At 36.7% G+C, this 14,054-nt stretch overlaps 1 protein-coding gene across 1 annotated transcript; it reads right to left on the bottom strand.

Annotated features, from left to right (window-relative positions):
* Positions 1-6,646: 6,646 nt before the first annotated feature.
* On the bottom strand, positions 6,647-8,494 carry KY384_008926 (uncharacterized protein; the record flags this gene model as incomplete). Its single annotated transcript, XM_044817412.1, has 2 exons — positions 6,647-7,749; positions 8,212-8,494. The coding sequence occupies 2 exons, from the start codon at positions 8,492-8,494 to the stop codon at positions 6,647-6,649; spliced, it is 1,386 nt and encodes a 461-aa protein (XP_044664565.1).
* Between the last annotated feature and the right edge of the window lie 5,560 nt (positions 8,495-14,054).

The raw sequence follows: 14,054 nt of genomic DNA, 5'->3' as shown, positions 1-14,054 counted from the left end.
AGTTATTATAAGTTATTATAAAATTTTAAAGGGTATTAGTTTTTTATTTAATAAATATACCCCTTTTAAAGTCAAAGTTTTTAGTATATATTAGTTCTAGAATTATTATAGATATTTAAATAATAAAATATTATTAAATAAATAATAATTAATTTACTAAGCTATTTATAGTTTTATAGTATAAAATACTTATATTTAAATATATATAGCTTAATCTTTAAAATAAGTATATAACTACTAATAGAATTAATTAAATAATTATTTTAACTTACTAAAAGATTTTAAAAAGCTTTCTTTATATAGGAATGCTTTTAAAAAAGCAATAAAATTATTATAAAATTAAAGTTAGCTAGAACCTAATACTAGCTTTAATTACTCTTTTATTAGCTATAGCTATAGAAAAAAGCTTAAAGCTATTTAATTATTTTTGCTAAGTTTTTTAAAAAATAATCTATTATAAGCACAAAGCAACCCCTAGCTTTTAGAGCTTAAAACAATAGCCTATACTATAATATATACCTTTTAAAAGGAGAATACTAGCTACTTATTATATCTAAAAATAGCTATAAGCTTTAGTTAACTTTTAAATATTTTAAAATAATAATAGTTAATAGCTAACTATTTATAGATTTTATTAAAGCCTATAGAGCTATAAAGCTTATAAGTTTTTAAGCTATTTCCCTATAGCTATTAAAAGGTAGGCTTAAAAGCTATAGCTATACTTTAAATAGATTTAGTAGAGTAATATACTATTTTAGCTAGAGCTAAGCTATTTTTTTAAAGGAAAATACTATAAAATAATTTAGCCTATAATTAGCAATTATTTAGCTTTAAAACTAAAAATTTATAAACTTTTTTTAGTTAAAATAGTTATCTTTAGTATAAAGGCTATACTAGTTTTCTCTAAGTACTCTATACTTATTTATATATTTAAAAGCAATTTATTTATTTAAAAGCCCTAATACTGAAAAGCGCTTTATTTACTTAAAAGCCTAATTACTTAAAGGCTTAAAGTTATTATAGTTTATAAAAAGGGAAAAAAGAGGCTATAGCTTAAAGGCATTATAATTTACTTAAAAAAAGAAGCTATAGCCTAAAAGTATTATAATTTATTAAAAAAAAAAAGTTATTAAAAAAAAAAAAGCTGCAGCTTAAAAGGCATTATAATTTATTAAAAAGGAGGCTATTATTTAAAGGCGCTATAATTTATTAAAAAAAAAAGAATTAAATAATTAGTCTTAGCTATAAAAAAAGCTTATAAAAAGGCTTAAAGCTTATAAAAAGTCTATTATAAAGTCCCTAAACCTATTTAAGTATAAAAAATATATATATATATTAAGCTATAAAAAAATTTTAAAAAATTATATTTTATTAAAAAATAATACCTTTTTTAACTATAATAGGGACTAATTCTATATATATAAAAAAGCTTATCATAGCTAGATAAGCTATAAATAAGCTTTTAAAAATAACTAAAAAAATAGAAAAACTTTTATATTTAATATTTAATACTCTAGTAAAAGCTTTTTAAAAGTTAAGCTAGCTATATAAAGCAGTAATATAAAATATATAATATAATAGAATTTTAAAGGTAATATTTCTAAATAATTAAAGAACTTATAAATAAAAAAAAAACTTTATTATATATTTTTACTTTAATAATCTAATAAAAAAGTCTATAAAATATAATATAGATTTCTATAGGAAATATTATTTTTTAGCTATAAAGTTATTAATATTAATAATATATATATATATATAGATATTAATCTAATATATAAAACTAGTTAAAAGAAAATACTCTAATATAAACTTTTAAAGATTAAGGTTTTTAAAGATAATAAATTATTTTAATATATATATTAAATTAAATCTTTATTTTTTACTTTTAAAATATTTCTTTAAAGTTGAATTTAATTAAAGGTTTTTAGTTATATAGATATAGCTAAAAAATAGGAAAAATAATTTATATTTATATAAAAGATAATTAAAAGTTATAAAACTTCTCCTAATAATAATATCTAAAGATAAAGCTTATAAAAATAAAGCTTTAAAGCTTTAAAACCTATAGAGTATTAAATAGAAGAAATAAATTAAAATCTATAATAGAGAAGTTATTTATATAGTAGTTAATATATAATATTATTAAAAAGCAAATAAAAGCTCTATATACCCTTAGTTATAGAATTATTAAAAAGTAAAGTCTTTTAAAAAGTTTTTCTATTTTTTTTAAAAAAGTCTTTCTTTGCTAATACTAAGTACTAAAAAAGAGGAATTATTTAGCATAAATATTTAGTAAAAAATACTTCGCTAAATAGTATTTAAAACTAGCGCTAGGCAAGTTTATTAAATATTATATAAAAAGTATTTAGCTATTTATTAAATATTATTACTATTTAGCAAAATTACTTAACAAAATTACTTAATAAAAGCTTAATATTAAATAGTAAAAGAGATTTTTTACTAAGTAATAGCGCTATTTAATAAAGTTACTTAGTACTTATAGTTTATATTAAATATTATCTATAAAAAGTTTATTTTAATCCCTTTTAACTTTTAATCTATTTTTATTTAAAAAAGCTTACTAGGGGGCAGTTATTTAAAGCTTATAATTATTTTTAAAAAAGGATTTAAGCTATTTATATACTATTACTATTACTAGATTCTAGCATTAAATAGCAAATATAGAAGCTTTTCTATTGCTATTTAATATACTTTTTATTAAGTAACCTTGCTAAGTATTATAGGGGGAATAATTTATACTAAATATTTAGTAAGTATTTATTAAATAATAAAAATAAAAAAGTTACTTTAGCGTTATCTAGCGCTAAAGTATACTAGGTATTATATATAGTACCTAGCATTAAATCTTTAGCGCTAAGCAATTATACTAAGTATTTTATATTTAACCTATTACTTAGTAGAGTTGCTTAGCGCAGCTTAAAAAAAAAAGGATTAAAAATATTTCTTAAAGCTTATTTTTTTTAAGCTATTAAGTCCTTTTTATAGGGGTTTAAAAAGCTTTTAGGCGAAAAATCTATAAAAAAAAATATCTTTTATTAAGTAAAGTACCCTTTTAAAGCTTTTAGGGGGGTACTATCTTATTTAATTAGATCTTTAAGTGCTAAGCTCTTTAGAAAAGCTTTTTTTACCTTGAAAAGAGCTTATAAGAGCTCTAAAAGGGCTTTTTTAAAAATAAGCTTTTTTTTAAAAAAGTTAGAATTTTTAGAGATCTTTAAATAAATTTCAACTTTTATTTTATAAGTCCTATATTTACTTTAATATAATATATATTTAATAAGTATATAAGGGGGAAGGTATTTATATCTTTTAAATAAGTATTTTAATTTTTTTTTTTTTTTTTTAAATCCTATGCTATTTTAGCTTTATAGGCTATACTAGGTGCTATCTACGCAGATAAGCTATTTTATATCAATAGAATAGATATTTATTAACTTCTTAAATAATTAAAATTAAAATTAAAAAAGTAAATATTAAAAATTAAAAATCTAACTAAATACTATAGACCTAGATTATTAAAACTATTAATAGTTTTAATAATTATTGCTTTTTAAAAACTAATATAAAGTAAGCCCCTATATTCCTTCCTTTTTTATAATATATATTATTATAGGCTATAGGTACTTGTTTTTTACTGCTAACTATATTTATGCTAGTTTAGAAAATTATTTTTAGTTTTAAAACTCTTTATAATATAAGGTTAGCTTTTATTTATAGCTTTGCTCTTCCTAGGTACTTAAAGGTTTTAGTTTAAAATAAAAACTATATAACTATTATAGCTTTTTAAATAATTTTTAGCTAGTTATTAATATTTATAGCTAAAGTATTCTAGCTTTAGTATTTTTTTTAAGTTAATATATAGTGGACAGTTAAGTACTAAGTACTTAATTATTTCCTAGCTTTATTTATAGTTATATATAGCTAAGTTAGCTAGTTTCTTTAAATATAAGTAGCTATAGAGCTTAATAGCCCTTATCCTAGCTTTAATTATAATTAATATAATAATTTATAACTTATTTATATACTTAAGAATATTCTTTTTAAAAAGTTTCTTTACTAGCTTATAAAGATTATAGCCTATTAGTAAATACTTTTAATTATCTTTCTATATCCTTGAAACTATATCTTTTGTCTTCTAATTTATAGCTAATCTAAGCTTATAGATTAATAAGTATTAAGGAAAAATAAGTACTTTAAAAATATTATTTTTATAAATCTAAAAAGGTTTCTTTAAGCAAAGCTAGACTAAAAAGAGCTAGAGCTTAAGCAATCTAAAAGGTGCTTTAAAGGGGCTTATACCTAGACTAAGGCTATACTTATTTATATTCTTATTTCCCTATTAATTAATATAGTTAATGCTTAGCAGTAGATTCTAAAAAGAAAAAAAAAGTAGAAAACCTACTTTTCCCCCTTTTCTGCTGTTAAAGCAGAGGATAATAAGTTTATACTTTATTTTAGGGGCTTTTAAGCTTTTTAGTTAAAGTTTTTAACCTTTTATACTAGGCTTAAAGCTCCTTTTACTAAAGGCTTAAAGCTTTAGTAAAAAAGGGCCCTAAGCTAAATAAAAAGTTAAAAACTTTAACTAATAGCAGTTTAATTTTATATTTAAAAAAAGGGGATTCTAGGAATTAATTAATTAACTACTTTTTAAAAATTTATTAAAGTATATAACCTATAGATTTTCTGCTTAAGTTAACTTTTTTATATAATATTATAAAAAGTACTAGGTAATAAAAAGTATTTATAAAGTTAATTTACTAGTGCTTTAAAGCCTTTTAACTTAGCAGTTTATTTTAAAAGTTTTTATAAATCTAAGTATTTATAGGTTTAAAAGTTAATCCGCTAGCACTTTATACTTATTAATTTAAAAAGGGGGACTCTAAGCCCTAGGATAGCCTATTATATATCCCTAATATAAAAAGGGAAGAAGGTTTTTGTTAAAAGTAAAAGTTCTACTTTATAGAAGCTAGTTTCTCCCCTTATTTTATAGGCCCCTTTCCCTTTAAACCCGCTTAGGGTTTTAGGGGGTAAAGGCGCAGAAATTACTTAAAAAAAAGTACTGCTAGTAATAAGATATACTTAAATTTTTAAAATAATAAGATTTTTTAATATTTTATATAACTTAACTAGGCAACTAAATTATTTATAAAGGTATAAACCCTACGCAATATAATATTATAATTTACTAGCTCCTAAGCTAGATCTTCCTCCGACCTAAGGTCGCTAGCTTGCTAAGGTATAAGGCCAAAGCTTATTTATATCCGACTACAATATGCAGGGGAATATTACCGCGTTCCGGCATAGATTCTGACTTAGAGGCGTTTAGCTATAATCTAGCAGATAGTAGCGTCGCGGCACTGCCCGGTCGGACAGCCGCAAAAACCAATTATCTGAATCAACGGTTCCTCTCGAAGGAGAGCTCCTCTCGAAGTACAGCTCCTCTCGAAGCACTAGATAGCCATTTCACAATCAAGGTACTAGCGCAAATGTCAAGGCGGTAGGCTTATGATTTAGAAGCGCTTGAAGCGTGCTCTAACAAGCCACCTTTCACTGAGCCATTCTTTTCAGATTCGTCTAAGAATTACAATACTCTAGAGCGCGGAAATTCCTCTCCTACTTGCAAATTCGCGCGGAGAATGGCGACAAGTTTTCGGCACAAATCAGCTAGTAATGTTGTGATGAAGTCCAGCGCAAAGAGATTTGTACATTCAAAGAAGAGACACAGTCATACAATACCTCCGCTTATCGTCGCTCGGTCCAGCTAGTCATGACGTGATACTGTACCAGATAGGGTCGCACATTCAATGAGATATCAGTCTATGTTATCATGTGCTCCTGAAGGTAGACAGGCATCTTGCCTGACAATGTGTTCTGCAATCAGCGTGTCCGCAAAGCTTATTGCTTGCTTAGCGTTCGCATGCAAGTACTGTCAAACCGTGAACATGGAATGCTAGAATATGTCCGTCTAGCATTTCATGCGCTTACTAGTGATGCAAGAAACGTTGTTCAGCTCACCTAGCAGCAATGCATAAGGCGGCAGCATCGTGCTCGATTGACACAGGCCGCGTTCGCTTGTAGTTTGTGAGCAAGAGAGATTCTCATGACTTATCCTAGTAACGGCTGTCTTGCATGTGGGCGGAGTCAGAGGATCGCACTTCGGAGTCGGAGGATCGCACTTTTAAACCTGACTGTGTTGGATTAGTCAAAGTTTTGCTTCATGTCATAATTGAATTGGGGCGTGGCATAGCGATGCAATCCCGGAGCTGAGCGCGAATGATATACTCTAGCCTTTGATGCTTGATCGGGCGCAGTGACCAAACAATCATCGCAGATATCGCAAGGATGTTCGCATTTCTTTCGCACGAACGCCCTGCTGTCGTATGAGCAGACCACAATGTGTATTGCTAGCAAGTTCAAGACCTGAACAAAACAGTGAACATTAGAATTGATCAGCAGACACTTCCGCTAATTTGTCAGCGAACGATGGCGCAACAAAGTTGAAGTCTGAATTTGTGTTGCTAACAAACTTCAGGGCTCAAACCAAGCAATGCATGTCAGTGATGATCATGAACCTTTGGGGAGACTCTGACATTTGTTGACTTCTTCTCTAGCTACTGCGCTATGTCTAGGTTCGAGACAAGTACAAATCTTTCTGAGTCACACCTGGTCCCAGATAACCATAAGGGACACTGTACCTCCTGGTCGAAGCGCCGCGCCACAGCGATTGGCTATACCAGAAAGTGTTTTGCTCGGGCGCTTCCAAGAACTCACAGCTAGTAGCGTCTCGCGCTCCATTTTCATCATGACAAGTCATGTCCCATGTCAGGATCCTCAACTGTGAGATGCATGCAGTGTTGACGCCTTTCTTGGTCACGGTCACGTTTACTGGTCCACCAAAGAGGCCCTGTGACGCGCACGCATAAGCTCCTTCGAATAGAAGCTCTCCAGATGTGAGATTTGTGAACAGGGTGGTCAATTCGGCGCCATAATTTACGTTCATTTTACTGAAGTTGTCCAAGGTAAACGCTGATCGATAGTTCCCGCTGTACCACCATGCATCGCAGACATTTTGAGCGTCATATTGGTCGCAATTGACGTCGAAATTGTGGGCGAGTGTAGAGCCATTCGTCTTCAGTTGAAGAGGATCTGTACCTTTGCCAATCACGCCATAGATGTTGTTTCCATTCAGCGCCTGCGAAATGAGATATGTATTGAAGGCGTAATACAAGTAACCAGTCTGATCAGGAAGGGACTGTGGTTTCGAAGAGAAATTGCCTTGTTCGGCAAAGGCCAAAAATTCCGTGACATTTGACATAACTTGGACAAGGGTCTGATTGAGATTGCTCTGCACTTGTTGAAGAATCGTGCCGAAGTTGTTCGACAGTTCAGCGAGCTGTACCACCTGAGACGCGGAGGAATCAGTTGGGAAGAGAAAGCGTCCAACATTTGGCGCTGTGGCAAGCGCGTTGGATATCACCTGCGCTCCGAGCTGAAACCTGTAATTGAGGGCGCTGTGTGATGCCCAGACACCCGCGACACCAGGAACGATAGCGAAGATGCTTTGGAACGCAACGAGTAAGCCATTGATCAAGAAATTTGTTTTGGCAGGGGGGTCGAGAATCTGCACGATCTTGCCGATGTTGTCCGATGCAAGGCTACCTGACGACCCAACCGCTAGCCACCATGAATAGAAGAAAGCATTCACAGCTGTCAAGATGTCAGTCAACGCTACCTGTATTAGTGTATGCAATCTACTTGCCATAGATGTTGTAGGCTACGTAAAACTGCCGAGGGTCCCTAGCCACCAAATCACTTTGTATAGCCGGACATGCGCTGACGGTGATCATAGAGCAGTCCAGTGCAGGAAACCCATTCTGCCTCAGAAAACATGTCGAGAAGCCTTCATCTTGATAGCAATTGTGATTGTCAAGCCAATCCGTTAAATAGTCCGATAGCTGCAGCTGAGCCCAACAGTCATTCGAACGTCCAGTTTCCAAATTGGAGCAATTGACTTGGTTGGCATTAGGGTTTGGAGCGTTAGAAATCAAGCCAGGTATGGTGTTTGTCGTGGTATTGGTCGTGTTGGTGACATTCGGACCCTGTGTCACGCTCACATTCTGTTGTGGCCCTGGGCTGACTTTTGGACCGACATCAGATTGGATTTTACACTGACAGAAGACAAGGACTTACTTCCTCCAGCTGTAGCTGGATTGGTGTTGGCGGGCCCATCACCAAGATCTTGTCGCTGGACGAGTTGTGCGGCCTCGGGGAAGTCCACCAATTCTCCACCGATGCGAATGTCGATATTTGATCTTCTAGCAATTGGCTCCTCATCGATGAATGCATCATCATCCCAATCAAATGCAGAGACATCATCTTCCACAGCCGCCGGAAATCTTGGGTGGCCTGCAGCCAAGTAAGAGAAGATCGCGATCGATTGCAAGATGCATTTCAACTTCGCGGAGCAAATCATCTGGTGAAAGACCGGAAAGGCAGTAAAGAGTGTGTCAGAGAAGGCGCCATGTAAGAGTAATCGATGAGCAAGGATACTAGCGGTTATTGTTGCCGGTAGCGTAGATATATGCAAGATGAAGACAGCCTTTCTCGGGCGATGATGAGAAGCAGTGTGTCAGAGTCAGACTGTTGCAAAACAGATATCTCACACGTAATCCTTTGGACAAGAGACACAAGCTGGGGATGCATCGCCACAATTACTCCGCGTGGAGAACGTGGGGAGAGCATGGCAAGGAACATCGATTGATAGACTCTGGTGCGCTTGTAGCCTTCCGAGACGGGCGCAAACATGTTCGCTGAGGTTGTTGATCCGCTTGGTTGATCGGTTGATCGCCAGTAGCTATTTTTGGCCACAGTGCGGCTCCTGGTGAGTGCATCCGCTACCGGGCTAACGAAAGGCGCAAGACATGGTCACCTGGATTACCGCGGCAGAGAAGAAAACGGAAGACTCGACCGCTGGATGAATGAAGTCTCGTGGAAATCTCGTAGCAGATGTGCCGTGGGTTTTCATCATCTCAAAGTCATTCCATTCACCCCAAGAACTGCGCCAGTCACTCGTGAGAGCTTCCAGCGATCTTGCACACATGCAGATCGTGAGTCAGAAAGGTCTGGGACGCCAGCGTCACCGCCGGATCGTACGGCGTAACGAACGCTCACCTTCCGCGTATCTGATCACTCAAGTTATAGTACTCATCATGATGACTCAATTACCAGAATGAAGACCCACATACTCGGGGAACCTGGACCATTTGGTATCCCCAAAGTGGATCTCAAGTGAGATTTGGATGCGCAGATATTCATCATCTCCCATCGAGCAAGCTCAAATCATCCGTGTACCCACTTCGGCGCCGGTGAAGGGTTTCAGATCCCGGTGTTTGCAAAATTACAACTTTCGTAGACAACTGCACGGTATCATTCTAGGAGCTGAGTCTATGATGCAAGGGCTTGGCTTCGGAATGGCGTTTGTGTACCACATACACAGTTCTGCTCAGGCAAGGGACGGATGAATACGGACATGGACTGGAGTTAGTCCAGAAAGGCCAATGCTTTGAGCGGATTTATGAGAGAGGTATCTGCACGTTGAAGTTGATGGTAATGCAGATGCGCTTTGTGCAGATCAGGAACAATATTGAGTTTCTTCCTTTGTAATGGTAGGTTGTCGGGGAAATTCGCTCTTCATTCACAATGCGAGATGTGCTGATGACATCGTCTCTCTGACAATTCGCTGAATGTACTTGACGGGGCCGCAGCACTCCAAATATCGGCACAATTAGATCGAAATCAAGCCACTTTCAGCTCCACAACATCACAGATCTCCGTGATTCTCTCTTTCGTTCTTTGCCAGGCTGATGCCAATGTGATCCGTTGCCGTAAGTCCAACACCGCATGATTGAAGCGTGTCTGATCATGTTATGACTATCGGCGGAGCCTTGTATGCTAGTTGCGTACTCTGTGCGAGGTGCGGGGAACCTACTTCAGCGTGAGCTCAAAATAGAAGATGCTGTTACTGATTCATCACAGGCTGCCGAAGCCGAGCATAAAAGGAAGAGAGATCTCTTGACGTGGGTAGTCTAAGGACCCTAATGTCTTGCTGTTGTCGACAGACGGCTTGCCATAGTATCATGCGCAGTGAATTGTGACGAGTATGTCTACGTCTGGGCTGAACCTTTCTCTCGTCTCGTGTCTCTCAAGCCCCGTAGAGAAATTGTGTTACGATGTGTTTGAGAAAAGTTCCTCGCGGATCGAAGGCGCAAAATCTGGGGAGATGGCTTCAATATTCGGCCGCGAATCAGTTTCCTCACATGTCCACCCTCGCATACTGGTGAGAGCTCATCATGCATCAGAAGCCGTACATCTCAAGTCAATTCGTCATGCACACCTGTGCCTCCTCCAACGTTCCACCTCCACAATACTGATCAATTGTCCACCTCCACTTCCTTCAACGATGCAGGGCAAAGAAGGCACAGATCCCTTGCTCTGCTGCAGCACCCTCGATCCAACTCACGCCATGAGCGCCCTCGCGTCATCTGCTTCGTCATCACCCTCCAATACGCCAACGTCACAATTGCGCTCTCCCTAGTGCAAGGTGGAAGCCTTACATCTTTTGCGTTGTGCTTAAGAGTTGCATATACGTGCCTGATGGGTCGATGGCGGGACGGGTTGCTTTGGTGGCTGCATCGGTGGATCCGCCAGCCATGGAAGAGGTAAGAGATGGACCAGTGGAGTACACGATGAAGAGAAGCCTGCCTCCGTACCGTCTCCCCACTCCACAAGGAATTTGTGGTCAAAATGCGCCAGCTTTGGCCCTCCAGGCTAGAACTTTTACGTCTTCTCAAGCTGCCTAGCTATTGCGGCAGGAGTACACCTCTTAGAGTGAGTATAGGTATAGGACGGCAGGCCTGCAATGACACGTTAATTCTTAGCTCCGTTATTGAGATCTCTAGCCCTTGATACAAGTAGTCTATGCGCTCACTTCGAAGGAAGATGTCAACAAGACTTCTTGAGAAACAACGAAGCGTTTCTCATGCCTCTATTCCAAGGTACTCGTGTGAACAATACGCCAGGTGAGCCGTTTGCATATCATGCCAGGCTTGACCAAGTTGATCTTCATGCCAAAGTGTGCCAAGCCATTCACTCATAAGCGTGGATTTGTTTCATAGCTCAGGTTTACTTTGATGCTAATCCCAGCTTCAAGCACGTCTCAGAAGTCGTGAGATGGCACAGCATAACCCAAATGATCGATAATCGGGCGTCCACAACAATGAGAAAAACTGGAGCAGATCATAATGCCAGAAGATGAAAGGCTGAGAACGTATGAGAACGTATATGCTACATGATGAACATTTGAAGGCGCAATTGTATCCATGAACAGAAGTTATATCTTTCAAAGGAAGCAACAGTGCTCCAAAGATCTGTTGGAAGGTAGAGAGCGGACGTTCGTATTGAAGTCGTCAGAGCGACCTTGAAGATATAGGATTGTCCTTCTGCATCTAGTCTTGGTGATTATCTCGGAGAAGAAGTACTAAGCTTAGAAGCACACTGAAGTGGCTGCTACTTTCATTCTTGTCAAGACTAAAAGCAGTTTGATACAGCAGCTTCCAAAGATATCGATCTGTGACTAGTTGCATTCTCATCCTACTATGTCGAGCAAAGCCTCTGTCCAGTATTGAATTGAATGCATTCCAACGGCGAGATCCAAGATTCGATTGTAGTACATAAGATGTTGGATAAGACTGAGAGTACACTCTCCTGGATTGTAGACTGTATCTTAAAATGTCTTCGATCCTCTTTCCCGAACTATGACATCCATGTAGGGCGTCTTGAAGGCCTTGCTATGGTGCCTATAATTGATCTGGCTACTTTAGTGTAAGAAAAAAATCTTGGAATGGCATTGCTGCTTGCTGAATCACTTTTCAGATTGAAAGAAGTCCGAAAGAGTTCAACCATTCTGAGCGTAAACAAATTACACCGCGGCCGATGAGTCATGGAGCGAATGTCAAAATGTGAGATAATCTTCCAGATTAGGCAGAAGACTAGACATTAATGCTTCAATCTAGTTAGACGTATCATACGTTCCATCAATATCCGTCTCTTTGTGAGTTTGACTCCCTAGGAATATATGAACCAATATGTGGCGATCTGACAAGCTACCTCGACTAGGTATACCTGACGGCTCTCTTGGCGGTGAGAAATTCTAACTGCAAGTCTATTTTTCCTATTAATGACATTTCGGATATCAGTGATAGCCTCCCTCCTAGTACTGCATGTATATATTTTGTATTTATAATAATTTGTTGCCTGTTCAACGAACTCTCTCACTCTCTTCCACTAGCTCTAAATTTGAACACATAATCTTCGTCTGCAAGTCCTTCACCGCCTGAAACGCTACCCGACTCTATTATGCCGCATTTACATTTCCTCATGAGAAGCAGACTCCAGGAACTTATGTCTACTCAACTATCTGTCAAACTTCGTCACGTCTTACCTGTCCAGATTCATGCAACATAGATCTTCGCTCTGACTTGAGATACCCGTAGTGTCGGATCTGGAGCGATGATATAAAGTTGAAAAATTCCTTGATGACCGATGTCGCTTTATTGAGGCGTCCTGGTTCCAAACACGTGCACCTCAACATTTTTAAAACTCTTCAAATCACTGAAGTATCTAGGCGTTGGATGCTATCTGGAGTTGAAAGACTTTGTGCATTGCCAGTATTTTCTTGCAGCGTCTTTAATCACTGAAAAAATCATGTGATAACTTCCAGGTATTGAAAGGCAAGTGCTCGAAGCTCTCCAGGGTCTTTTTATTGATTGTAGATTCGCAACAGGCAACTCTCCGGCGTCCTTTCTTCGTAAGCGCGGTAGCAATTCCACCAGACCACATGTAACAGTTCAAGTGCCCCAATGATAGAAACCTACAAGTGACTCTAGATTTCTGCAGTGCAACTAAAACTGACTCTATATCTGCTAAATCTCCTCAATTGCTTTACTAGTGAAGCGTCTATGCTCGATGACCCGCTCCTCTTGTTGCCTCTTGCTGCTTGTGGGCTCAGTATCTTGGTTTTATTCTTGAAATTGTCCGGTTCAGCTACTCTTGCACATCAAAACACTACATCAGCGGTATATGTCTGATGGTCAAGCTACGCATTCAAGACTAGCAGAGTCTTGAATCCAAGATTTTAGTCACTTGACATATGCTTAACTATTTCTGCAATTTGCCTCAATCTACCTCAACTTTGCGTAAGGTTAGCGGAAAGGACGATTTAAGAGGAGGCCCAATACTTTCACCGATCATAACTAACCCAGGCACACAAGGGTTTCTTATCATGTCTTAACTTATGAAGATTTTTCGCCGGGGAGACCTGGTGATAGAAGTCCTCCCAATTGGCAAAAGCTGCTTGATAAATTTTCCTAGTGGCAATCTCTTGTTCATTACGGACACCACAGTACGCTTGCCTGATAGGAAAACGTGCCTGTCGAATCTTTCAATTTGTGGAACTCAATACGTGCCCTGCCAGAATTAGGATGTCGTGCTTTAATGCCTTACATGCTCTGCACCGCTCAGATTTATTGAACAAATCTTCTCGACACTTATCTTCACATTATCACTCTAGTCAGGAATGGTCTCTCCAATAGCTTGCAAGAAATGCCCTAACTGCAGTCTTACTGACTGATGTATGGTTAATGCTTCCAATTTGTTTTACCCATTCTAGAAGGGAAGCTGATTTCATAGGTGCAATAATTACCGCTTATTGGCTTTGATTTCAGTTCTTCAATAGCGTTGTCTCCAAGGCATTTGGCAGTAGATTGTCGATCAAGCATGCACATCGTCACTTGAAGTCTAGCTACTACTAAGTTCTGGCTATGGATCAGCCTTTCAAACACTCTGCACGCTGCAATTCTGGCGTTTGCAAAAGTCAAGATGCTCAGGGTTACGACTTATTCACATTTAAGCCATAACGCGAAATCCTGTAGCTCGTCAAGAGAGGGCATCGATCAAGCCGTGGTAATCACAATATT

This window comes from Bacidia gigantensis, assembly GCF_019456465.1.
Source record: "Bacidia gigantensis strain McMullin 20006 chromosome Unknown scaffold_268, whole genome shotgun sequence".
Taxonomy (NCBI): Eukaryota; Fungi; Ascomycota; class Lecanoromycetes; order Lecanorales; family Ramalinaceae; genus Bacidia; species Bacidia gigantensis.
The sequence above is the reverse complement of the archived record's forward strand: the minus strand, read 5'-3'. Positions and strand labels throughout refer to the sequence as shown.